General features: G+C 40.1%; 1 protein-coding gene across 3 annotated transcripts in view; it reads left to right on the plus strand.

The window, feature by feature from the left end:
- Positions 1 to 6,958: 6,958 nt before the first annotated feature.
- OCRL (OCRL inositol polyphosphate-5-phosphatase) overlaps positions 6,959 to 27,626 on the plus strand; it is a 55,317-nt gene continuing 34,649 nt past the window's right edge. For 2 of the 3 annotated variants that reach the window (XM_079911556.1, XM_079911557.1), the window contains exons 1-4: positions 6,959 to 7,187; positions 7,463 to 7,533; positions 13,035 to 13,114; positions 15,788 to 15,826. In XM_079911556.1, the coding sequence (XP_079767682.1) occupies positions 7,149 to 7,187; positions 7,463 to 7,533; positions 13,035 to 13,114; positions 15,788 to 15,826 (229 nt within the window). In that variant the 5' untranslated portion in view covers positions 6,959 to 7,148. Of the gene's footprint in view, positions 7,188 to 7,462; positions 7,534 to 8,211; positions 8,335 to 13,034; positions 13,115 to 15,787; positions 15,827 to 27,626 lie in introns of those variants that run through there. The other variant, XM_079911558.1, reaches the window with a different exon arrangement.

The raw sequence follows: 27,626 nt of genomic DNA on the forward strand, positions 1-27,626 counted from the left end.
TAAAGGTCAAGACTGAGATGGCAAGTTAGAAGTATTCAGCTGGATGATCAAAAGAGTACCTGAGTCATGAGCACACCCATCTGACTGCCACTAGCCACTGCACTTGTTCAATTCCTAAGGGAAATGCTGGGCAGAGCATAACGTTTGTGAAGAGTAGACTTGGGAGGTAAATCTGGAAAGATTTGTTCAGGACAGAATCCTTTTTAATAATTTTTAACTCCAATTTCTGAGGGAAAGTAGGCCTGGGTGCTGCCAGACCTGGCTATGGGATTTGTGAAGCAGAAAGGAGATCCTGGTCAAGCAGAATGAAATAGGGGAGGAGGGTGAAGGGAATTAAGAAACTAACCAGGGCATGGGAGTTCCCTGGTGGCCTAGTGGTTAGGATTCCGCACTTTCACTGCCGTGGCCCGGGTTCAGTCCCTGGTCAGGGAACTGAGATGCGTGGCCAAAAGAAAAAAGGAAAAAAAGAAACTAACCAGGGCAGGAATAAAGTAGCTAAGGGAAGGTGAGATGTAGAGGGGAGGAGGAGGGTCTTCAGGGCCTCCTCCGCCTGCTGTGCCTGTCCCCCCTTCACATGAGTCTTTCTCACCCCAAATTCCATAAGGAATGAAAAGTATAAATGGAAATATATAAATAAAAACGAGCTCTTCGTTATGCTGCTCTGCATGGAAAGCAATATCTATGTTGGATTTGTGTATATGAAAAGCAAGGCTTTTCAACTACTGGGGATTTAAAAATCAATGAATCATTTATGCCTCGGCTCGGCCTGCCTTCCAGCCTCTGGCTGCTGACTCACCTACTCGAATCTTCCTCCCCAGCCTCATCTGTGTTAGGCAGGCCTGTTTTTACCTTTGCAGGCCCTACACTCTCTTACTGGTGAAGGCTTCAGCCAACATCATATTAAAATGCATCCCCGTCCTGCATTAAAAATTTATATTTTTGCTATAAATTTTTGAAAGGGCTTTTGTAATTTCGCTCTTGAAATTATTTGTCCGTGCATAACTAATTTAATTTATAATGGCTGTGATTTCTCCATAATCATTATGCATACTTGAAAATTGGAAGTGAGAAGATCCAACCTAAAAATTATTTGCAAAGGCAATAGATTTTTTAATAAATTTACAATTAATAAACTTGATAGAATGTTATATTTTGTGTCCATTTAATTGAATTATTATTTTTGAATTTTTCTTTTTTTTTTAGTATTTTATAGTCTGTCTTTAAGATCTCACTTTTTAATTTTGTCTCCAGAAAGCCTGTAAGTCCTAAGCACTTAGTTATAGTTGTTTAATGGATAAAAGACAGGCACCGAACACCCATTTACTCGTTTGTGTGTTTTGAGGGGGTGGTTGTGGTGATGGTGAGTGGTGAGACTTGGGCTTTCTCGAAGGTAGAGTTTCATTTATTTGAATTTTGTTCAATGACCATTTAACTCTTTGCATTGGATGCCTCTTATATGTCAATACAAGTATAGGACGTAAGATCTTTATTCAGTTAGGCAAAATGCCATCTGATGATGATAAGTGAGAATGATCAGAGCTAGACCTTAAGGAATTTACTATAAAATTGACAAAACTTGAGTTATTGGATATTAGAGATGAAGGAGAAGCAGGGTTCCCAAATAAACCTGAAGTTTATACAACAATTTGCTGCAGGAGCAGGCCTAGGGAAATGATGAAATTAGTCAAGCTTGCCTTCACCCCCCTCTGCTGGCCCTAGGCTGAGTAGATACAAATCTTTACTCAACTTTGACTCCAGGGTCAGCTATTTCAATATATCCTAAACACCACTTCAGACTCCCTCACCCCATGACCTTTTGCTCTGCCTGCTATACTAATTCCCAAACTTAACGTACCATCTTGGGATATTTTCCCTACTCCTGCTTTCCATCTGCCAAGCATTGCCAGAGACAGTTACAGACTCATGCTGATTTGGACCACTATGGAAATCCACACCATCTGCCTCCAACTGGGCTCTTTCTGTCGCTCTAAAACCTTTATTAACTTTTCTGGATTCGCTATCACTCTCCACCAGTAACTGTTCCCTCCTCCTGTGCCTTGTTCAAGTTCCTAAACCCTCTACTCTCAACTTCAATTTCATTGGAAATTTCATCAGATTAAATGTGGTCATTCAGGTAGAGCTGTTACCATAGTGCCTGGCACATAGAGGGTTCTAAATAAAACACGTACTGTTATGACTGTTAATATTGAATGAATGCCATAATGTGTTGGATTAAAAGCTCGGGCTTTGGAGTCAGACAAACCTAAGTTTGAATCTTGATACTGCCATCTACTAGCTAATGAGCAAGTTGCTAAACCTCTCTGAGTCTCGGTTTTCTTATCTTGAAAATGGAAACAATAATATTACTACTTTAAAGGGATTTAGTGATAATTAAGTAAAAGTACTTATGTGAAGCCATGAGAAGAGTATGTCACATGAGTACAGTGTTAAGCCACCAGGATTATTATTGCTGTTATTACTGTTAATACATCCACTTATTACTCTTTTTTTTCTTTTCTTTTTTTTTTTGAGAAAATCATCATCTCCCTTGTGAGAGACCACAGTTTTTAATGTCCTCACCTCCTCGGTATATTTCCATTTCTTCACAACTTCTTATTCTTTTTTTTTTTTTTAAGATTTTATTTATTTATTGGCTGCGTTGGGTCTTTGTTGCTGCGCACAGGCTTTCTCTAGTTGTGGCGAGCGGGGGCTACTCTTCGTTGCAGTGCGCGGTCTTCTCATTGTGGTGGCTTCTCTTGTTGCGGAGCACCGGCTCTAGGCGCGCGGGCTCAGTAGTTGTGGCTCGTGGGCTCTAGAGCGCAGGCTCAGTAGTTGTGGCGCACGGGCTTAGTTGCTCCGCGGCATATGGGATCTTCCTGGCCCAGGGCTTGAACCCGTGTCCCCTGCATTGGCAGGTGGATTCTTAACCACTGTGCCACCAGGGAAGTCTTTTTTTTTTTTTTTTTTTTTTTTTTTTTTTGCTGAGAGGTTTGTGGGATCCTATTTCCCCAACCAGGGATTGAACCCATGCCCTCGGCAGCAAAAGTGGGGAGTCCCAACCACGGACCACCAGGGAATTCCTGACAACCTCTTATTCTTTACAATAAATATTTGAGTACACCACTGTCTGCTGGGCATTGTTTTACGTGCTGGGATACTGGAGCCTTGGAGGAAGAAATCTCTCTTCTCTAAGGTCAATTCCTCTATCTGCACCTTGGATCCTTGTCCTTCCCAATCACCAAGGGATTTTTCTTGCAACCTTTCTGCCTCCCTCTTCTAGTATCTTAAACGTCCCCCTCTTCGTTAGCTCCTTCTCCTTTGCTTTAAAGAGGCTTCATGTTTTGTCAAGAATTTCTGTTCAACCCTTCTAACTAATTTAATTAAAATTGTATTTTTTTTATTTCCAAACTTCTTCAGTATGTGGTCTCTCGTCTCCATTTACTCAGGATATCATCTCTCCTCAATTCCCTGTAACCTTGTTGCTACCCTCTTACTGACCACTTATCAAAACCACTTATTTTGTGGTCTCCAGTGAATTCCTTGACACATCCAAGAAAGTCTCTCAATCTTCATTTTCCGTGTCCTGTTTTCAGCATTTGACACTGCTAACTCTCACCTCCATATTAATTCTTCATTTTTCATTTTCATTGATTGCAAACATTTTCAAATGTAGGAAAGTACATGGAATAACATAACCAGTATATGTACCCTCCACCCAGTTCTATCAAATCTGGCCAGATCCACTTTCAGATTGTGTTTAAAGAAATAAATATTTCAGATATAGTTATTTCTTCTATGCCCCTCCCCAGTCTCAATCCTCTCCCTCTCTTGAATTTGGTGATGATCCTGCCCTTTCACGTTTTATATATTATTACTATTGTATGTATGTAGCCATAAGCAACAGGTAATATTTTCAGACTATATACTATACATGTTTTGTAATTTTCTCTTTATGCTCAACATTATATTTTTGAGATTTTACTCTGTTCATACATGTAGCTTGAGCTATTCATTTTAATTTCAAAATAGTATTCAACTTCATGAATACCATGATTTATTTATTCATTCACCTACTGATGGACATTTAATTTGCTTCCTTTTTTTTTTTTTTTTGAGATTACCAATCATGCTGCAATGAGCATTCTTTTACATGTCTCCTTGTGCACAAAGGTTAGAATTTTGCCCAGGTCTGTACCTAGAAATGGAATTTCTGGGTTGAAGGGTATTACCTATACAACTTTATTATACAATGTCAAATGGCTCTTCATAGCAGTTCTACCAACCTATACTCCTTATAGCAGTGATCAGAGTTCTATCTGTTCTACATTCTCAACAGCAGTTGGTATTGTCTGAATTTTTACATTTTTGTCAAAGCAATGATTGTTTCATAGTATCTCGTGGCTTGAATTTTTTTAAATTTTTACTGGGGTATAATTGATTTACAATGTTGTGTTAGTTTCAGGTGTACAGCAAAGTGAATCTATTATACAAGTACATAAATCCACTCTTTTTTTAGATTCTTTTCCCACATAGGCCATTACAGGGTATTGAGTAGAGTGCCCTGTGCTATACAGTAGGTCCTTTTTAGTTATCTTTTTCATATATAGTAGTGTGTATGTGTCAATCCCAATCTTCCAATTTATCCCTCCTCCCTTTACCCACTGGTAACCACAAGTTTATTTTCTACATCTGTAACTCTATTTCGGTTTTGTAGATAAGTTCATTTGTAGCCTTTTTTTAGATTCCACATATAAGCGATATCATATGATATTTGTCTTTCTCTGTGTGACTTACTTCACTCAGTATGAGTATCTCTAGGTCCATCCATGTTGCTGCAATAGCTTGAATTTTTCATTTCCCTGAGCAGTAATGAGGTGAAGCACCCTTTCATGTCCTTTTGGCCCATTTGGATTTCCTTGACTATGAATTGCTTATTCATATATCTTGTCAGTTTTTCTGCTAGGTTCCTTTCCTATTTTTCTCACTGATTTGTAGGGGTTCTTATACATTCTAGATACGAATTCATTCATTCATTTAATCATGGGACTTCCCTGGTGGTCCAGTGCTTAAGACTTCACCTTCCTATGCAGGGGGTGTGGGTTCGATCCCTGGTCAGGGAACTAGGATCCCACATGCCTTGCAGCCAAAAAACCAAAACACTTAATCAATAGCATCTACTTTGTTCTAGCATCTACTTTGTTCCAGGAACGGTTCTAGGCACTGGGAATGCAAGAATAATCCAAACAGATAAAAATCCCTGCCCTCATGGAACTTACATTCTAGTAGGGGAAGCTAAACAATAAACACAATTGATAAGTAAAATAGATAGAATAATGGATAATGATAAATCCTCTGGAGAAAAAATTAATAGGGAAGAGGGATAGGGAGCATGTGTGTATGGGAGTGGGAAAGGAAATTGTTGAACTGCAATTTTAAGTAAAGTTCTTTAGGAAGACCTCACTGAGAAAGTGAGTTTTGAGCAAAGACCTGAGAAGGTAAGAGTGCAGGCAGAGTGAACAGCAAGTGCAAAGGCCCTGAGGCAAGAGTGTGCCTGGCAAGTCCTAGGAATAGCATGGAGCAGTGTTTGATTAAGCAGAGTGAGTTGGAGAGAGTGGTGGGAGAGGAAGTCAGAGAGGTGATGACAGCTAGAGTGTAGAACCTCATAGATTATCCTTTGTTAGTTATATGCATTGAAAACATATTTTCCCAGTCTGTGGCTTGTCTTTTAAGTTGTTTATGTTATCTCGAAGTGCATACATTTTGAAATTTAATGTAGTTAAATGTGTCAATCAATTCCTTTATTGTTTGTGCTTTTTAGTGTCTTAAGTAATCATTCTCGTTCCCTATTCCAAGGTCATAATGATATTCTATTTTCTTCTGAAAGTTGTAAAGATTTGCTTTTCACATTTAGATCTTTATTCCACCAGATATTGATTTTTTTTTCTCTGTGGTGTGAGATAGGGATCTAATTTTATAATTTTCCATGTCGATTATCAATAGTTCCAGCACCATTTAGTGGATAATCCATTTTCCCTCACTGATTTGAAATGTCAAATATGCTGCATAACAACTTTCCATATATGTGTAGATCTGTTTTGGGACTCTGTATTTGGTTCCATTGGTCTGTCTACCTCCATACCACACTGTCTTAATTACTATCGGTTTAAATCAGTCTTGAAATATAGGTCATGGTAGATTCTTGAGCAAATGAATAACACAATTGAAACATTACTCTGGGAAGAATATTCTTATGACTGTCAACAGAGTAAAATGGTCAAAGGTATATCACAAGGGCTTACGCCAAAGTGATGGCAGTTTGAATGGTGAGAAAACAAGGAACCTAAAAGTAATTCCAAAGAACATATTAACAAGATTTGTTGGCTGATTGGCTACAGAGCAATTAGGAGAGAGGAAGCAAGCACATGGCTTTGAAATTTCAAGCCTGGGTCACTGTGTGAAATAACGATGAGTTAGTTTTTTCATCCAATGCTTTGGTAACAATGGGTTATATTAGGCAAGGGATCTGGGCCAGAGATATATATTTGGTCTTTGCCTGCTTAGAGGTGACCTAGAGGGGGACCAAAGAAAGCAAAGGTCTGAGCTTTGGGGATTTTCCCTAGTTAGGTGGTGGAAGGAAGAAGTAGGGGGGGATATCTGAGAGGTATGGTAATCAGTACGGTGCATTCTATTAACCATAACAAGGATTTTTTGAATGGATGACGTAGGTCCTAGTAGCCCCAACACCTTTGAGTTCCCTCATTGGTATGACTGTGCTTTGGTTCTATGGCAATCTTCAAAGTCACCAGAACAAGTCTGTTGTCACAGGCAGCATTGAAAGCGTATCCCTTGCTGGATGTGGGGAAGACGCCCCCGGTCCGACGGGTCTCTCCCTGCAGTTCCGCAGGTTGGCCGCAGGGGGCGGAATCTGCGGCGGCCTGGAAAACTGGCGGGGGCGGGAGGCGCCGCTCTCTCTCGGGTCAGGCTCCCGGCTCCCGGCTCCCGGCTCCTCGCGCCCGGCACCCCGTGCCCGGCACGGAGCCGTTTCTCTAAGGACGTGCAGCCGAAGCGAGGGGGTGTGAGGACGCGGGAGGCAGTGTCGTCGGATCCGCCCGCAGTCCGCAGCCCCGCCGAGCCTGGAAGCTGCCGGGATGGAGCCGCCGCTCCCGCTTGGAGTCCAGCCCCTTGCCGTATCCGCCTGAGAGAAGGGGGGAGGGGAGGCCGCGCGGGGCGGAGGCGGGGGTCCGCGGGACTGCGGATCGCAGCAGAGGGGCGGCTAGGGCCCGGTCAGGACCCGAGGCCGAGCCGAGCGGGGGAGGGGGGCCAGCGCGGGAGGCGCTGTCTCCGACCCTGGGGAGGGAGGGTGGGCTGAGGGGCGGGAGCTTCCCTCCACCCCACACCGCGGGTCCCCTTCCGGGCAGCGCTTCTAGAAGAGACCCTTGACTAGCGCCTGCATACTATCGAGGGTATGGAGATAAAGGGTCCTGTCCGGGAGCCCTGCGCCCTGACCCTAGTCCAGAGGAACGGGCAGTATGAGTAAGTAACCACCTGATACCCACAGAGAAGGGGAGCCTGCCATTACCTCCCAACCCCAAACCGCGACAAGCCACCCACCCTCCTCCCACTGAGGCCGCGCAGGCAACAGGTTCGGGCCCAGGTGTGACGTGCCATTGCTCTAACCACCGAGCTTTGTCCCCAACTTCCAAGCCGGTGGATTGATTGCTCCTGTCCTTGTGGCTCAGTGGAAGGACTCAATGGGCGGGGAAGCAGGAAGCCTGGGTTCTTAGTTCCTGCCCCTGCAACTGACATGGGTTGTGTAATCCTGGGCTAGTCAGTAAAGCTTTCTGGGCCTTAGTGTCCTCATCAGTTTAATAAAAACATTAACTGCTTTAATTTATAGCCTTTGGAGTTTTAACTGGGAGAATAAATGCGAAAGTGGTTTACAAAAAGTATAAGTACTGTAGAAACGCTTCATTGTTAACCTTACAGAGGTGCCTTTTCTTAACCTCATTCAGCTGGTTCCTCCAGTCTCACCACCCCCTTATTCCATGTGCTTGGAGGCATATTCATTAATTCAGTAATGGTTTTGTGTAGGCCAGTAACTGCCTCACTTATTGACTTGACAGTTAGAAAAAGTAATGAAATGTGTAGAAATGTAGACAACATTTGACATTTCATCAGGGTGTGTTACCTTCCACTCTGCCTTGCACATAGGAGCTCAGTAAAGACTGTTGACTGATGGATCAAAAGATTTTGATAAGCCATCACTATACTGCTGATCTCCCTTGCCACTAATGCCTCATCTAAAGTATCCCTGATGACCATCACATATCATAGGTAGGTCCCTGTCGCTGTGTGCCCAAGCCACTTCCCCTGGTTGTTCACTGGTTTCTTGACATCAGTGAAGAATTGTTGATTGCTGAAAATTTTTAAATTGTTGATCATTTAAATCCTGCCATCCCCCAACATTGGATTCTGCTTAAAAACAATTTTTCTCAGTCCCTGCTTTTAGATTGTCCAGACTCAGTCTTTATCTATGCTGTCCACTTTACAGAGAAGAAATTCACACTGGCCTAGCCTGCCCTTTTCTGAGGCTCTTGGTGCCACTCTCAACTGGACGTCAACTGGTTCTATGGAGGTAGCTCTTCCCTAGATCCTGCTTGGTCAGTTCTGTTGATGTGATAAATTCATTTTATTTTTCCCAGATTTCATCAAACCCTGGAAGACCAGTTTAATGAAAGTAAATTCAACAGAAAAGTGAATTGAAAAGTGGAACACCACTGCCACTTCCAAAGGCAAGAATAGGGTGGGAAGATGTAAGCCTTGGGCAAATCAGTAAATTTTTTGTGCCTCGGTTTCCTCTTCTTAAAAACAAAATTATAAGGATTAAATAAAATAGCTACATTGTTGAGATGACCACATCCCAGGATCTGGTCCCTTGGTTTGGTAGGTTTGGAACTCTATTCAGCTGATAAGGGAGTGAGCAGCTGGCCTTGAGGTAAATGCCTCATTCTGTCTGGTCTCTTGTACTGGAAGAACTTTTAACCTTGCAGTGGTAGCTCTCCTGATTATTTGTGTCCTCCCCATAGAGAAATCAAATTCTGTATTCCAGTTCTGTAAAACTTAAGGGTATAGCACAACTAACACTCAATGGCTTGATGTGTATCAGGTACTCTTCTAAGCATTTCATGAATTAGTTCATTTAACCCTCATGTGAGGGTTACTGTGAAATTGTAATATCATCATCATCATCCCCCTTTTCTAGATATAGAAATTGAGGTGCAGAGAGGTTAAGTCATTTGTCTGAGTCATTACATTGTCTGAGAAGTTTCTTTTGAAATCATTTATTGGAGACACCTGATACTGTCAAACCATATATATATATATATATATATATATATATATATATATATCCCTCAAATCCTGGTCTCTTGGGTGCCTTCTCTGACTTGAGTGTCCAGAACTTTTTTACTTTGGGCCTTTTTATCCTAGAACTTGAAGCCTATTGCATTCTTTAGTTCTGTAGTTCCTGCTATCAACCATGGGAGAAATTTACTTGAGAGACTAAAATTACAATTAAAGGTAAGGCTTTTTTGCACACAAGGAATCAAACACTAACATTCATTTTTTCAAGGCAAATGGATTATGATGCCACCTGTTGTTTCATCTTTAACCTTTCTTGAACAAATCGAAGTATTTCCTAGGGATAATGCTGGGTCTGCATTCACAATTTTTTACTCTTTTCTGTTTCCAACTACCAAATTCTGATTTCCATTTTTTTGCCATATACCTATTATTTTTCACCTTTCTGTGTTAAAAGGAATGATTAGATTTAGGTAGAATTTTTATTCTTATTCTTTGCCCTACTCTCTTGTTACAATTTATTTAGTGACTAACATGTAGTAGATATTAAATAAATATTTGTGGAATTAACTTAAATTCCCAGTTTATGTTTTGTGATGGGTATTTTTTTGGGGGGTTGCATTTCTTTTTTAAATTGAGAAATAATTGATGTATAACATTGTATTAGTTTCAGGTGTACAACATAATTACTTGATACTTGTATATATTATGAAATGATCACCACAATAATTCTTGCTAACATTCATCACCACACATAGTCAACAATTTTTTTCTTGTGATGAGAACTTTTTTTTTATAAATTTATTTACTTATTTTTATTTTTGGCTGCATTGGGTCTTCGTTGCTGCGCACAGGCTTTCTCTAGTTGCGGCGAGCAGGGGCTACTCTTCGTTGCGGTGCACAGGCTTCTCATTGCGGTGGCTTCTCTTGTTGCAGAGCATGGGCTCTAGGCACTCAGGCTTTAGTAGTTGTGGCACATGGGCTCAGTAGTTGTGGCACACGGGCTTAGTTGCTCCGTGGCATGTGGGATCTTCCTGGCCCAGGGCTCGAACATGTGTTTCCTGCATTGGAAGGTGGATTCTTAACCACTGCGCCACCAGTGCAGCCCTGTTGTGATGAGAACCTTTAAGATTTACTCTCTCTCTTTTTTTAAAATAGATCTGTATTGGAGTATAATTGCTTCACAATACCCTGTTAGTTTCTGTTGCACAACAAAGCGAATCAGCCATATGCATACATATGTCCCCATAGCCCCTCCCTGTTGAGCCTCTCTCCCACCCTCCCTATCCTACCACTCTAGGTCATCGCAAAGCACCGGAGCTGATATCCCTGTGCTATGCTGCTGGTTCCCACCAGCCAATTATCTTTTTTTTTTTAAACATCTTTATTGGGGTATAATTGCCTTACAATGGTGTGTTAGTTTCTGCTTTATAACAAAGTGAATCAGTTATACATATACATATGTTCCCATATCTCTTTCCTCTTGCATCTCCCTCCCTCCCACCCTCCCTATCCCACCCCTCCAGGCGGTCACTAAGCACCGAGCTGATATCCCTGTGCTATGCGTCTGCTTCCCACTAGCTATCTACCTTATGTTTGGTAGTGTCCAGTTATCTTACATTCGGTAGTGTATGTATGTCGATGCTACTCTCACTTCGCCCTAGCTTCGCCCTCCCACCCGGTGTCCTCAAGTCCATTTTCTATGTCTGCCTCTTTATTCCTGCCCTGCAACTAGGTCCATAAGATTTATTCGCTTAAAAACTTTTAAATATACAGTACACTGTTATTAAGTATAGTCATCACGCTGTACATTACATCCCCATGACTTGTCTATTTTATAACTGGAAATTTGTACCTTTTGACCCCCTTCACCCATTTCATCCCCCCCACCACCACCTGCCTCTGACAACCACCAATCTGTTCTGTGTCTGTGAGTTTAGTATTTTGGTTTTTGTTTTTCGATTTCACACATAAGCGAGATCATATGGTATTTGTCTTTCTCTGTCTGACTTATTTCACTTAGCATAATGCCCTCAAGGTCCATCCATGTCATTGTCTGTTTTGTGATGGTTTTTAACAATACAATCCAGATGAATCTTTACTGCTGATGTTCAACACCATTTGTATACTATGTTACTTGGGAATTATATTGGTTTGTGTTCATTTTCCTCAAAGTAAGCTCTTCCTCCTTGACCCTTGCTTTGTCAATCTTATCTACTTTCTGGTCTCCATCTGGGTTTATAGGATTCTCTGCTTGACTCATGAACTTTGCAGTTTGAAAAGGGTCTGCCCTATATTCTTGTAGTCACCTTAAAATATTAAACCCCTGCAAATTAGGCAAGCAGGATCAGAGCAGAAAGACAGCATCAATACTTTTATTTCCCTTAGTCCTGTCTAAGCAGTTCCTTTCCCCAAGTTAACTCCTTCAAAGTTAACACATTTGAAAAAAATTTCAAAAAGCTAAAACGATAAGCCTCCCCAAAAGACAACAAAATGGAAATCAAACCTTTCAGAACAATGCCTTCTAATATCACATGTTGAAAAGGTGTATTTAGAAATTCATCTGTTTATAGCTTAATTAAATGTTTGTTTATTCAACCAATATTTATTGAGCATCTATTAGGTAGGTGACAAAACTGAATATGATAGGGTCTTTGCTTTCAAGGAGCTCAAGTCTGAGGGAAATAAATGTAACTATAACAGAGTGTGTTAAGTGCTCTAATTGAGGGGCAGGCAAAGGGCATGAGGCCAAGTTTCACAGAGGAGGTGATAGTTGAGCTAGGTCTCAGGAACAAAAGAAGAGAGTTCCTGGCAAAAAGAACCACTTGAAGAGTGATTTGGGGGGAAGGTAGGAGATGTTCAGAATGGCCATTTACCAGTAGGTTATACCTTGACTGTGGGCCACTAAGAATAAGTAGTAAATGAAAATTAGTATTTCAGGAGTACATAGGAATTTAGAAATCTTGCATTTCATACTGGGGGGCCAAGTTCAGTCATGCTTACCAGAAGTACTATCATAAAATTAGAAACCATGGGAAAAACACAAGGGATGTAAAGGCAATCTGGTTGTGATATCTGCTACCTTATTGGTCACTGGGATTATTTTGACTGATTCAGCTGGCTGGGCACCTCCTCTTACTTCTCCATGAACCTGTATATTTGTTTGAAGAGATAGAATCATTCTTTGATAAAAGCCATGGGAATATAACCAGAAAGCTAATTGATGAAATTTATAATACATTTATTCAACAAACTTGAGTGACTACTATGTGCCAGGTACTGTACTAGGTGCTAGAAATACTATGGTGAAAAGACAGCCATAGTCCCTGCCCTCATGGACTTCACACCTAGCTATTAGTTCTTGTCTCTGGTATGCGTAATCTGAAGGTGTGTGCACTGTAATTCATGCTCTTAAGTTTGTAAACTGTTTTTAGGACATAGACTACTTTATGTTCTCTATGGCATAGAACTGTGGGTATTCAGATACTGATCACCACTAATATGCTTTTAGACCTAAAGCAATATCATCATGATACTCAGATCCAGGGAACAAGATACAGCAAGTCTAATAAATACAGACTAGATTTGTATAACAACACAGCAATGTATTTTGTCGTTAAATGTTTTTTGAGTTTTTCAGTAGCTATTCGTTGATGCATTCTTCTGTTTCCTAGGCTAATAATCCGGTTGCACAAGAAGGAACAGCATGTTCAAGATATCATTCCTATAAATAGCCACTTTAGATGTGTTCAAGGTACTAGCTTTAATTGCTTAGCTAGTTTTATAATGTTTTTCCTTGGTCATTATTGCTTTGTATAATACCATACATATTTAAATTTGTCACTGCACATAAAATGAAATGTATTACACTCTGTGCAAAAAGATAACATTATTCATCTACCATTGAGAAGATGATAAATGCTTTGTTTAAGAACCCTGAAGGATTATATTGAAATATATATATTCTTACCTGCTACCCTGGCTGGGGTTAGAGATATATGTAGTCTGTTACCTATGTAGGTAGTCTTTTATGCTGATGAACCTATATGTGGATTTAAATCACATTCTTGGGTTTAACTGATACACTGCTCATTGTAAAGTATCAAGGTCACTTGAATTCACATGCGTTCAGCACTTTCTCCCCACACTATTTGAAATTAAAACATTTGGCAACAAGCCTTGCCAGATTGTAATACCTTACACTCAATTGTGCTGATTCTCAAACCTTTGCATTGGTGAATCATAAGAAAATCGACTCTGGGGAGGAAATATTTGGCTTCCTGCCTTCGAATTTGGGGAAAGAGAACAGAAAATCTGTTATTTCATCTGCTACAATGAGACTCAAAAATTGGGAGGTTTGTGTAGGAGGTGTTGCTTCTGTCATTTCACATTGCTCTAGAAAGGAAATAGATTATTAGAGAACAAATGCATTGTGTTTCCAGTGGGTTCATTGGCTTCATCAGACAGGCATTCTGTGTCAGCTGTAGCTTCTTGGAAAACTTGAATCCTACCTTGCATGGCTTCTTTCTTAAACTACTTTCAACTTTTTTTTTATCACCAAACTAATATATATATACTGTAAAAAGTTTGGAAAGAACAGAAAATTATAAAGGAAATAAGTAAATTCACATCCTTCAGAGATAAACACCTAACATTTTCCTTTTTTCTACACCTGCAACTTTTAGGGTGGTTGGACTCATTCTGTATGTAGATTTTTGTCTGTTCCACATGCCATCATATTATAAGTGCTTTTACATGCTATTAATAGCTGTATACTATTCCATTTTATGAATGGCCTATACTGTAGTTATTCCCGGTGTTTGACATTCAGGTTATTTTTTGTTAGTATAAATAAGTAATGAATCTTCCTGCATGTCTCTTATTTCCTTAGGATTTATCTCTGTAAGTAGAAATACTAAGTGGGCATGACCTTTTAAGAGAGCATGTATTAAGAATTAAAAATACCCACAGTGAATAGAATACACATTGTATAGAAGAATGAAGTCTTTTATTTAGCCATTTAGCCTGTCCTGTGTGAGAGAGACATATTGAACGAGGCACCTGCATGCTATAGTAAGTTACTGTGGTCACCTCACTTTTCATAGTATAGTACCCTTTGTTACATGCTCAGCCCTTTAAGGAGGAGAAAAGCCAAAGAACATGACGTTAGTATCCTATTAACTCTATACCTTTTTGTGCTATCAGTACTTCTAGAGTCTTGTTTACCCTGTTTCTCTTAGTCTTATTTTTAATAAGAAATAGATGGCAGGTTGCTAGATTGGAATCTAGGAAAATATGTGTGCACACACACAGTAGTTCCGCATGACAAAAGGAACGGTTACCTCCTTGAGTTTTCACATCCTTTGTTTCCCAGCCTGTACATCTATTTTGAAAAGTCTCTAAGTACTTCGATTTTAAAGAATTAAAGTTATCAAAGAGCAGTTGTGAACATGTAATACCTATGCCCTGATGCACTGTTGTCCCTTGCTTCATTCATCATGCTAGTAAAAGTATCAAGACTATTCTCTAATATTAGACAACTTAGGTAATTATCAGTTGCTTCTGTTGCACCTGAGTAATGGAGCCACCTATACAATCCAGGCTAGTGAGGGAACTAGAAAAGGCTGAGCCTACTACATTTGGCCAAGGTAGATCCAAACGAATCCCAAGGAGTCAGTACCCAGAGTTTAACTAGCCAGGAGGGTCGGGCAGATGCCGTTGGCCAAATCCAGGGAAGTCAGAGAGGAAGAGATGGGTTGGGTCTAGACACTAGAGGTAAGGAAGGAAGTCCAGGTGAGCCATAGAGAGGAAAGAGGACTCTGAACTTGGAGACTGTTCTTTGGCCCATTTTATACTTCCGTGTTGGGTGTGGTAAGCCTTGGATCCACAAGTGTTAATGGTAGACTGAAGATAAAGAACTTCAAGTATTCTCCGCTCCTGTATGGGACAGGGGTGGAGGTAATGAGGTCCCTGGGAAATTTTCAGAGACTAGATTTGAGTTAAGAAGGTAATTCACCTTTAGGCCTTTGGGGTCACTTTCTCGGCTTTTTATAAGAATTATCTAAGTGATACAGTTAGATTATATTAAGTTAGTGTGTTATAGTTGAGGGGAATTAAACACCTTCACTTGGATTAACATGTTATATTCCCTACTATTGTCATTGCTTGATTTGCTTTGAGGCATTCCATGTGGTTACTTGTTCAGTTAATTTTTCTTTTAGTTGAATTGCTCATAGTCTTTAGAACGTAGTGCTGTTAAAATCCCCTTTAAAAATGCTAAACAAAAAAGCAAAGGATTTTTATAATGTGTTCTAAAACCTAGGAGTGGTGATTGAGAGAAGTAGTTATTTAGTTAGGTGTATACTTCTTTTGGTTGAAATGAATGGTTTTCTCTTCCCTGATTCTGTTCTTTCTTCTTTTCCTTCAGAAGCAGAAGAAACTCTTTTGATTGACATAGCTTCAAACAGTAAGTATCTTTCTGAATGGAGTTGATTTTCATTCAACAAATATTTACTTGAATACCTACTGTATTTAAGACACCTTTTTTGCACAACTTTTATCTTACCATTTTATCCTGTATTCTCCATTTTCTTAAGGCAGCCATACAAATTAGCATTACCTCCCAAAAACATTTAGCCTAAGCTTAAGTAAAAGCAGGTGGCTGGCAAGAATCTTTAAAAAGTTGAAAATATGATCTGCTTTTCTAATGCTGAACTTCTTTGAACTACCAGTATTGTTGCTATCAGTTAAGTCATTACTGTGGAATTGAAAATTGTAGGAGGGGCCAGAAAGTGTTTAAAGCACATAAGGTTTATGAGTGTTTTTTTCAACTGCTGTTATGTTTTAAGCTTTTCTCCCCCCATCCATTTTTTATTTTTGCATGTTAAATCATAATGTTTTCCTTTGTTTGTTATATTATTTGGGGAGACTACAGAGTCCCTCTTGTACCAGGGATACCTTTTTTTTTTCTTAAAATAATTTTGGTCTTTTATTTAAGCCCATCCTCTCAAGGCATTTCTTTATCAGCGAGAACATGGTCTTCCTTCTCACTGTTTCTGTTCTCTCATTTTTATCTGTTTGAAGCAAATCATCACTGACTTTCTGTGCAAGCTGTTCTCCATTTATCATCTAAAATTGTACTCTGTTAACATAGGGAGGAGAAAATGGGCACTTGAAAGCTACTGTATCTACTCTGTGTTTGCTGTGGGAAAGAGTATATGACCACATGAATCTAAATCAAATGGGTTACCTTATCTCTTGGCTGAGTCCTTGGATGAGTGGGGCTTGGCCCTTAGCTTGGGACTATCAGTTTATACATAATTTTGCTTAGACACAGTCCCTGTCCTTGGCACTATTATTTTGTATTGCGAAGTTTAGATAGACTTTTTCTGGTTTGGGTTTATTAATTCTTTCTTTTGGTCATAGATTTTGGAAGTCTTAAGGGTTGATCCTGAAAGGCTGAGCACTTCCAGCTTCTAGCTTCTACTGCAGATATCCAAGAGAGCAAATAACTTAATAGCTATGTCTTATTGTACAGAAAAAGCAGAAGGCAAGAACAGCACTAATAAAGCAAAATTTGAGCAAAGTTTGTTCAGCAGTGACTGACATTGCTGCTGAAATTAGATACCTAAATGTCCTGTTCTTAGTGTGGAAATAGGTATTTGATCCAAAGCTGAAAAGTTAAACTGAGCTGTGCCTTTACAGGTAATACATCCTCATTATGTACAATTTGGAAAATTCAGAAAAGTTTGGAGTATCAAATTAAAATTATGCTCCTGAGACTTAGAGATCACCACTGTAATTAACATTTTTATGTATCTCCTTCCAGTCTTTTATTTATATTTTTACATAGTTGGAATCCTCATATGTAGTTTTTATCCTGCATTTTCATTTAACAGTATATTGTGACCTTTTCTCATGTCATTTAAAATTATTTAAAAACATGATTTTTTTTCTTTTTTTTTAGTATTAGTTATTTTATTTGTTTGGTTTTTTATACTGCAGGTTCTTATTAGTCATCAATTTTATACACATCAGTGTCAAGCCCAATCACCCAATTCAGCACACCACCATCCCCACCCCACCGCGGTTTTCCCCCGTTGGTGTCCATACGTCCATTCTCTACATCTGTATCTCAACTTCTGCCTTGCAAATCGATTCATCTGTACCATGTTTCTAGGTTCCACATACATGCATTAATATACGATATTTGTTTTTTGCTTTCTGACTTACTTCACCCTGTATGACAGTCTCTAGATCCGTCCACGTCTCAACAAATGACTCAATTTTGTTCCTTTTTATGGCTGAGTAATAATCCATTGTATATATGTACAACAACTTCTTTATCCATTCGTCTGTCGATGGGCATTTAGGTTGCTTCCATGACCTGGCTATTGTAAATAGTGCTGCAATGAACATTGCGGTGCATGTGTCTTTTTGAATTATGGTTTTCTCTGGGTATATGCCCAGTAGTGGGATTGCTGGATCATATGGTCATTCTATTTTTAGTTTTTTAAGGAACCTCCATACTGTTCTCCATAGTGGCTGTATCAATTTACATTCCCACCAACAGTGCAAGAGGGTTCCCTTTTCTCCACACCCTCTCCAGCATTTGTTGTTTGTAGATTTTCTGATGATGCCCATTCTAACTGGTGTGAGATGATACCTCATTGTAGTTTTGATTTGCATTTCTCTAATAATTAGTGATGTTGAGCAGCTTTTCATGTGCTTCTTGGCCATCTGTATGTCTCCTTTGGAGAAATGTCTATTTAGGTCTTCTGCCCATTTTGGATTGGGTTGTTTGTTTTTTTACTATTGAGCTGCATGAGCTGTTTATATATTTTGGAGATTAATCCTTTGTCCATTGATTCGTTTGCAAATATTTTCTCCCATTCTGAGGGTTATCTTTTAGTCTTGTTTATGGTTTCCTTTGCTGTGCAAAAGCTTTGAAGTTTCATTAGGTCCCATTTATTTATTTTTGTTTTTATTTCCATTACTCTAGGAGGTGGACCAAAAAAAATGTTGCTGTGATTTATGTCAAAGAGTGTTCTTCCTCTGTTTTCCTCTAAGCGTTTTATAGTGTCTGTTCTTACATTTAGGTCTCTAATCCATTTTGAGTGTATTTTTGTGTATGGTGTTAGGGAGTGTTATAATTTCATTCTTTTACATGTAGCTGTCATGTTTTCCCAGTACCACTTAGTGAAGAGACTGTCTTTTCTCCATTGTATATCCTTGCCTCCTTTGTCATAGATTAGTTGACCATAGGTGTGTGGATTTATCTCTGGGCTTTCTATCCTGTTCCATTGATCTATATTTCTGTTTTTGTGCCAGTACCATATTGTCTTGATTACTGTAGCTTTGTAGTATAGTCTGAAGTCAGGCTGTCTGATTCCTCCAGCTCCGTTTTTTTCCTTCAAGACTACTTTTGCTATTCAGGGTCTTTTGTGTCTCCATACAAATTTTAAGATGATTTGTTTTAGTTCCGTAAAAAATGCCATTGGTAATTTGATAGGGATTGCATTGAATCTGTAGATTCCTTTGGGTAGTATAGTCATTTTCACAATATTGATTCTTCTAATCGAAGAACATGGTATATCTCTCCATCTGTTGGTATCATCTTTAAGTTCTTTCATCAGTGTCTTATAGTTTTCTGCATACAGGTCTTTTGTCTCCCTAGGTAGGTTTATTCCTAGGTGTTTTATTCTTTTTGTTGCAATGGTAAATGGGAGTGTTGCCATAATTTCTCTTTCAGATTTTTCATCATTATTATATAGGAATGCAAGAGATTTCTGTGCATTAATTTTGTATCCTGCAACTTTACCAAATTCATTGATTAGCTCTAGTAGTTTTCTGGTGGCATTTTTAGGATTCTCTATGTATAGTATCATGCCATCTGCAACCAGTGACAGTTTTACTTCTTTTCCAATTTGTATTCCTTTTATTTCTTTTTCTTCTCTGATTGCCGTGGCTAGGACTTCCAAAACTATGTTGAATAATAGTGGTGAGAGTGGACATCCTTGTCTCGTTCCTGATCTTAGAGGAAATGCTTTCAGTTTTTCACCATTGAGAATGATGTTCGCTGTGGGTTTGTCGTATATGGGCTTTATTATGTTGAGGTAGGTTCCCTCTATGCCCACTTTCTGGAGAGTTTTTATCATAAATGGGTGTTGAATTTTGTCAAAAGCTTTTCCTGCATCTATTTGAGATGATCATGGTCTTTATTCTTCAGTTTGTTAGTATGGTGTATCACATTGATTGATTTGCATATATTGAAGAATCCTTGCATCCCTGGAATAAATCCCACTTGATTGTGGTGTATGATCCTTTTAAAGTGTTGTTGGATTCTGTTTGCTAGTATTTTGTTGAGGATTTTTGCATCTATATTCAGCAGTGATATTGGTCTGTAATTTTCTTTTTTTGTAGGATTTTTGTCTGGTTTTGGTATCAGGGTGATGGTGGCCTCATAGAATGAGTTTGGGAGTGTTCCTTCCTCTGCAGTTTTTTGGAAGAGTTTGAGAAGGATGGGTGTTACCTCTTCTCTAAATGTTTGATAGAATTCACCTGTGAAGCCATCTGGTCCTGGACTTTTGTTTATTGGAAGATTTTTAATCACAGTTTCAACTTCATTACTTGTGATTGGTCTGCTCATATTTTCTGTTTCTTCCTGGTTCAGTCTTGGAAGGTTATACCTTTCTAAGAATTTGTCCATTTCTTCCAGGTTGTCCATTTTATTGGCATAGAGTTGCTTGTAGTAGTCTCTTAGGACGCTTTGTATTTCTGCGGTGTCTGTTGTAACGTCTCCTTTTTCCTTTCTAATTTTATTGATTGGAGTCCTCCCTCTTTTTCTTGATGAGTCTGGCTAATGGTTTATCAAGTTTGTTTATCTTCTCAAAGAAACAGCTTTTAGTTTTATTGATCTTTGCTATTGTTTTCTTTGTTTCTATTTCATTTATTTCTGCTCTGATCTTTATGATTTCTTTCCTTCTGCTAACTTTGGGTTTTGTTTGTTCTTCTTTCTCTAGTTCCTTTAGGTGTGAGTTTAGATTGTTTACTTGAGATTTTTCTTGTTTCTTGAGGTAGGCTTGTATAGCTATAAAATTCCCTCTTAGAACTGCTTTTGCTGTATCCCATAGGTTTTGGATTGTCGTGTTTTCATTGTCATTTGTCTCTAGGTAGGTTTTGATTTCCTCTTTGATTTCTTCAGTGATCTCTTGGTCATTTAGTAACGTATTGTTTAGCCTCCATGTGTTTGTGTTTTTTACGGTTTTTCCCCTGTAATTCATTTCTAGTCTCATAGCTTTGTGGTCAGAAAAGATGCTTGATATGATTTCAATTTTCTTAAATTTACTGAGGCTTGATTTGTGACCCAAGATGTGATCTATCCAGGAGAATGTTCCGTGCGCACTTGAGAAGAAAGTGTAATCTGCTGTTTTTGGATGGAATGTCCTATAAATATCAATTAAATCTATCTGGTCTATTGTGTCATTTAAAGCTTGTGTTTCGTTATTAATTTTCTGTTTGGATGATCTGTCCATTGGTGTAAGTGAGGTGTTCAAGTCTCCCACTATTATTGTGTTACTGTCAGTTTCCTCTTTGATAGCTGTTAGCAGTTGCCTTATGTATTGCGGTGCTCCTGTGTTGGGTGCATATATATTTATAATTGTTATATCTTCTTCTTGGATTGATCCCTTGACCATTATGTAGTGTTCTTCCTTGTCTCTTGTAACATTCTTTATTTTAAAGTCTATTTTATCCGATATGAGTATTGCTACTCCAGCTTTCTTTTGATTTCCATTTGCATGGAATATCTTTTTCCAACCCCTCACTTTCAGTCTGTATGTTTCTCTAGGTCTGAAGTGAGTCTCTTATAGACAGCATATATATGGGTCTTGTTTTTGTATCCATTCAGTGAGTCTGTGTCTTTGGGTTGGAGCATTTAATCCATTCACGTTTAAGGTAATTATCAATATGTATGTTCCTATGACCATTTTCTTAATTGTTTTGGGTTTGTTTTTGTAGGTCCCTTTCTTCTCTTGTGTTTCCCACTTAGAGAAGTTCCTTTAGCATTTGTTGTAGAGCTGGTTTGGTGGTGCTGAATTCTCTTAGCTTTTGCTTGTCTGTAAAGCTTTTGATTTCTCCATCAAATCTGAATGAGATCCTTGCCGGGTAGAGTAATCTTGGTTGTAGGTTCTTCCCTTTCATTGCTTTAAGTATATCATGCCGCTCCCTTCTGGCTTGTAGAGTTTCTGCAGAGAAATCAGCCGTTAACCTTATGGGAGTTCCCTTGTATGTTATTTGTCGTTTTTCCCTTGCGCTTTGACTAATTTTTCTTTGTCTTTAATTTTTGCCAATTTGATTACTATGTGTTTCTGTGTGTTTCTCTTTGGGTTTATCCTGTATTGGACTCGCTGCACTTCCTGGACCTGGGTGGCCATTTCCTTTCCCATGTTAGGGAAGTTTTCGGCTATAATCTCTTCAAATATTTTCTCGGGTCCTTTCTCTCTCTCTTCTCCTTCTGGGACCCCTATAATGCGAATGTTCTTGCGTCTCATGTTGTCTTAGAGGTCTCTTAGGCTGTCTTCATTTCTTTTCATTCTTTTTTCTTTAGTCTGTTCCGCAGCAGTGAATTCCACCATTCTGTCTTTCCGGTCACTTATCCGTTCTTCTGCCTCAGTTATTCTGCTATTGATTCCTTCTAGTGTAGCTTTCATCTCAGTTATTGTGGTGTTCATCTCTGGTCTTTAATTCTTCTAGATGTTTGTTCTTTTATTCTTCTAAGTCTTTGTTAAACATTTCTTGCATCTTCTCCATCTTTGCCTCCATTCTTTTTCCGAGGTCCTGGATCATCTTCACTATCATTATTCTGAATTCTTTTTCTGGAAGGTTGCCTATCTCCACTTCATTTAGTTGTTTTTCTGGGGTTTTATCTTGTTCCTTCATCTGGTATATAGCCCTCTGCCTTTTCATCTTGTCTGTCTTCCTGTGAATGTGGTTTTTGTTCCACAGGCTGCAGGATTGTAGCTCTTCTTGCTTCTGCTGTCTGCCGTCTGGTGGATGAGGCTATCTAAGAGGCTTGATGGGAGGGACTGGTGGTGGGTAGAGCTGACTGTTGCTCTGGTGGGCAGAGCTCAGTAAAACTTTAATCCACTTGACTGTTGATGGGTGGGGCTGGGTTCCCTCCCTGTTGGTTGTTTGGCCTGAGGCAACCCAACACTGGAGCCTACCTGGGCTCTTTGGTGGGGCTAATGACAGATTCTGGGAGGGCTCACACCAACAAGTACTTCCTAGTACTTCTGCTTCCAGTGTCCTTGTCCCCACGGTGAAACAGAGCCACCCCCCGCCTCTGCAGGAGACCCTCCAACACTAGCAGGTAGGTCTGGTTCAGTCCCCCCCGGGGTCACTGCTCCTTCCCCTGGGTCCCGATGCGCACACTACTTTGTGTGTGCCCTCCAAGAGTGGAGTCTCTGTTTCCCCCAGTCCTGTCGAAGTCCTGCAGTCAAATCCCACTAGGCTTCAAAGTCTGATTCTCTAGGAATTCCTCCTCCCATTGCCGGACCCCCAGGTTGGGAAGCCTGACGTGGGGCTCAGAACCTTCACTCCGGTGGGTGGACTTCTGTGGTATAATTGTTCGCCAGTCTGTGAGTCACCCACCCACCAGTTATGGGATTTGATTTTACTGTGATTGTGCCCCTCCTACCGTCTCATTGTGGCTTCTCCTTTGTCTTTGGATGTGGGGTATCTTTTTTGGTGAGTTCCAGTGTCTTCCTGTCGATGATTGTCTGGCAGCTAGTTGTGATTCTGGTGTTCCCGCAAGAGGGAGTGAGAGCTCGTCCTTCTACTCCGCCATCTTGTTTCCTCCAAAAACATGATTTTTAATGGCTAATATTTCACCATAGATATGCACCAAATTTTATTAAATTAACTCCTTTATAAAATTAAGTCACTGTCAAGGAACATGGTATATCTATCTCTACTTACTCAGTTTCTCTTTATATCTCTCAGTAACATTTTGTGGTTTCTTCATAGCTATGATACATTTGTAGGTTAACTATTTTTTGATGGATTTTATTTGTTTGCTGCTATTGTCAGTGGAACCTTTTTTCTCTTATCTTCTAATTGCTTATTACTAGTATACAGAGCAGCTGTTGAATTTTAGATATTTACCTTTTATCCAGCCACTTTACAGAAATTTATTTTTATTTTGGGGGGGCTGTTTATTTTCTTTTTTGGTTTTGATAGACAGCCCTAGTCATCTGCAAGTAGTAGTTTTGTCTCTTTCTAGTAGCTATAACTATTAGTTTTGCTTCATGTCTCATTACACCAACAAGAATTTGGAGATCAACGTTAAATAATGATGATGATTTATGTTTAGGTCCTGGTCTCAGTGAGAATGCCTCAAGTGGTGCTTCACTGTTGAGGATGTTGTTGCCTGTTGATTTGATAGGGTTTTTTAAAACCATGTTAAGAAACTGCATTTATTTCAAGTTTGTGTGGTTTTTAAAATGGTGAATGTATATTGAATTTTATCAAACGTCTTTTGTATTTATAGAGATAGTTATATTGTTCTTCCTTATTTGACCTATTGATGGACTGTATTACACTAATTCCCTAATATTAAACCCTCTTTTATTCATTATTCAACAAATATTTGTCGAGTGCCTTCTATTTGCCAGGCACTATTCTAAGTGCTGCACAATCAGTAGAGAACAGCATAGGTAAGGTTGCTCCTCCAGCCTTGGTTCTTGCTTCTGTGCTGTTTGATGCTAGTGTCACGTAGATGCCTATAACCCATTAATGCATTCCATAAACATGTGAATACCTTTCATGTGCCAGGCGCTGTGTTCTGGGGATATAGCAGAAAGCAATGTAGTCATGGTACTTCATGAAACTTAGTGAAGGAAACAGAATTTAAACTGATAAGGTATAGTCGTATCATTGCAGGGGGGTTTTTTGGTTTGTTTTGGTGGGGTTATTTTGGCCACACCGCGTGGTTTGTGGGATTTCAGTTTCCTGACCAGGGATCAAACCCAGGCCCTCTGCAGTGGAAGCCCAGGATCCTAATCACTGGACTGCCAGGGAATTGCCCATAATTGCAGTTTTGATAAATGCTATCAAGGAGAAATACAGAGAGTTTATAAGAGTGCTAACTAAATTAGGCAGGGTACTCAGGGAAGGCCTCTTTGAAGAAGTGACATTTAAATTGAGACCAGAGGGGATAAGTAAGAGACAGGTGAAAATGGGGAAGAGTATTCCAGGTAAAAGGAACTGCATGTGAAAAGGCCCCAATTTGGGAAGTAGTTTGACACTTTCTTTGAAATGAAAGAAGGCCAGGATGCCTGAAAGAAGGCTCAGGCACACGGTAGGACAGGCTAGGACCAGATCCAGTAGGGTCTCGTAAGCCATGATAAGGAATCTGGATTTACAGATTTCTAAAAATTGAAAGAATATGAAGGATTTTATGCCTATGTTTGGGTGCCAGTTAGGAGCCTCCTTCAGTAGTTTAAGCTAGAGAGTAAGAATGGAGAGAAGTGGACAGATCTGATAAATGTTTTTGGAGGTTAAATCAACAGAGGTTGGTGTGGGTGCAGGGGGTGAGCAGAAGTGTCAAGGATGAATCCGAGATTTCTGGCATGAATGTGGATGGTGGTACCATTTGCAGAAATAAGAACGTTGCAGGAGGAATGAGTTTTCCTGGGGTAGGGGTCACGAATTCAGTTTTAGCTATGTTTACTTTGAGACATCTGAGTGTAGGTGATAAATTGTCAGTTGAATGTATGCATCTGAAGCTCAGAAGTAAAGTCTGGGTCTCTAGCACATAGAGGGTATTTGAAACCATGAGAGATGATGTGACTGTATATAGAGCTGTGCTCTCAGATACCATAGCCACTAGTCATATGTGCCTATTTAAATTAGTTAGAACGAAATTAGAAAATCAGTTTCTCAGTTCCTCAGCACTCCTCAAGTACTCCTTAGCCACATGGGGTCATTGGCTACCATATTGGACAGTGCAGTTAAAGAACATGTCCATCATCACAGAAAGTCCTATTGGACAGTGCTGATACACAGTGAGAAAAAGGTTTAAGATTGAACTCACTCTACTTTTTAAAGTTCAGATAGAGGAGGAGATGCTTCAAAGGGCACTTAAAATTAGTGACCAAAGAGAGAGATAAACTAGATGAGCATGGTGTCATAGAAGCCTTTGGAAGAGACTGTTTCAAGGAGGGGTCAAGTGTTGATTTCTGCTGCTAGGTCTGATAAGATGACTGAAGAGTATCCATTGGATTTAGCACTATGGAGATCATTGGTGACCTTAACAAAGCAATTTCAGAGGGGTGGTAGGAGCCAAAGTCATATTGGAGTGGATTAAAGAGAGAAATGGCAGGTGAGCAGGTAGCAACTGTGTGTCTTTTAAAGCTTGACTGCAAAGGGGGAATGTAGAGGTGGACCGGAGTTGGAGGAAGATATGGGGTCCAGGAAGGTTTTTTGTTTTTTAAATGAGGAGGATTTAGAACATGATTTATTTTAATGCTGATGAGAAGGAGCCTGTGTGAGGAAGAGGTTAAAGCTACGTGGGGGAGGTGTCTAGAGAATGACTATGAGATTCCTGAGAGAACCTGAGGGGTTGCAATTCAAAAAGAAGATGGCCTTTGATAGGAGGACTCCTCCTTCGTGCATCAGAAGAGAAAGGAGAAGATGAGTACAGATACAGGTAGGTTTCCATGTGATGGCTTCCGTTTCCTCTGAGGTATGAGGTAAAGCTCATAAAGTATGAAGAAGAGAGCTTGAGAAGAGGGGGATCCAAAGATTGAGGATAAATGAGAAGGTGTGAATAGTGGTTCCAAATAGTAGTGGGAGACAAGTGGACTATGGAAACTTAGATTGCTTCCTATCATATAGGGCCCCGTTGAGGTTAGCAGTCAATTTATAATGGTGTGTGTGTGTGTGTGTGTGTGTGTGTGTGTACGCGCACGTGTGTATGTATGTGTGTGCGTGTGTGTATGTGTGTGCGTGTGCGTGTACGTATGTGTGTGTGCGTGTGTGTGTGCGCGTGTGTGTGTGCGTGTGTGTGTGTGTGTGTGTGTGTGGTTTTACTCCCTCAGGCGTAAGTACAGAGAAGGCAGTTAGTTTGATTTCTGAGGGTTGGGAGTTAGCCAGATAGGTGTTAGCCAAAACAGAGTGAGAGTGGTAAGGCAGTTCTGGGTTTTTGCAACAGAGTGAAACGATGGCATCTGTTTGATAAAAAGGGAAGTGAAAGCAGGAGGAAGTGAATGGATACTGAGAAAGTGGAGGGATCAGTGCGCTGGAGGTTCCCATAAGAGCAGGTAAGCTGGAAGGAGTAACAGTTCAGAGTGGGATATTTGAGTTAGAGATTTATGAGGTGATGGTGTTTCTGTGATGAAAGGTCCAGGGTAGAACTGAGGCAGCCCCAGTAGGGACTGAGGGAGTAGGTGGCTGAGGTGGAGGGGCAAGGTCATTGGATGAGGAAGTTGAAGGTGTTGACTGAGCTTTCTGTGCTAATTTTTCAGGGACGCAAAGTTAAAGCAGGGCTGTGAGTGGAGAGGAAGTCTTAATCAGGCCTGGATTTGGAAGTTTCTGGGAAGTTGGTACATGATTCCATGGAGGAGGGAAGGGAAGAAGCTGGCATAGCCCAGTGGGTGAGCCTCAAAGGAGAAGGGATTTTTCATGAGGGAGGAGGAGAGGGAATGGTCTGGAGATGGCATTAGGACAAATAAGGACATCAGTCTTAAATTACATAGGGTGTGAAAGGCTATAAATAGCCTCTAGTTCAGAGGGCCGCAGCGGGAGCTAGTCTCAGGGCCCAGCCAGTTTGCAGGTGACTCTGATTTTCAGTCTGGATGCACTAGACCACCTGGAGGAGTGTTTTAGAAACTCCCAGTGCCTGGGCTTCACCTCTAGAGATTCTGTTTTCTTGGCCTGGGATGGGGCCCCAAGTGGCAGTATTTCCTAAAAGCGCCTCTGGTAATTCTAATGCACGCTTAGTTGAGAACTACTGAGAGATGCAGGGAGTATTCAGAGGAGAAATTGAAGATAGAGGAGTGTTTGCTGATCACAAAGAGGCCAGAGGGGCTGGAAGGGAGGAGAGTAGAAGGTTGCGTGGTGGGGGTAATTTGTCCTCTTTCCCATGCAACGTGGTGAGAGAGCATCTAGTGTTACTTTGTAAGCAATTTCTGGAATCTTTTGTCCGTTAAGTGGGTCAGTTTATTTTTTATATTTGCTAAAATATATCTTTCAAGGATTGTGGGACA

This window comes from Stenella coeruleoalba (assembly GCF_951394435.1).
Source record: "Stenella coeruleoalba genome assembly, chromosome: X".
NCBI classification, from domain to species: domain Eukaryota; kingdom Metazoa; phylum Chordata; class Mammalia; order Artiodactyla; family Delphinidae; genus Stenella; species Stenella coeruleoalba.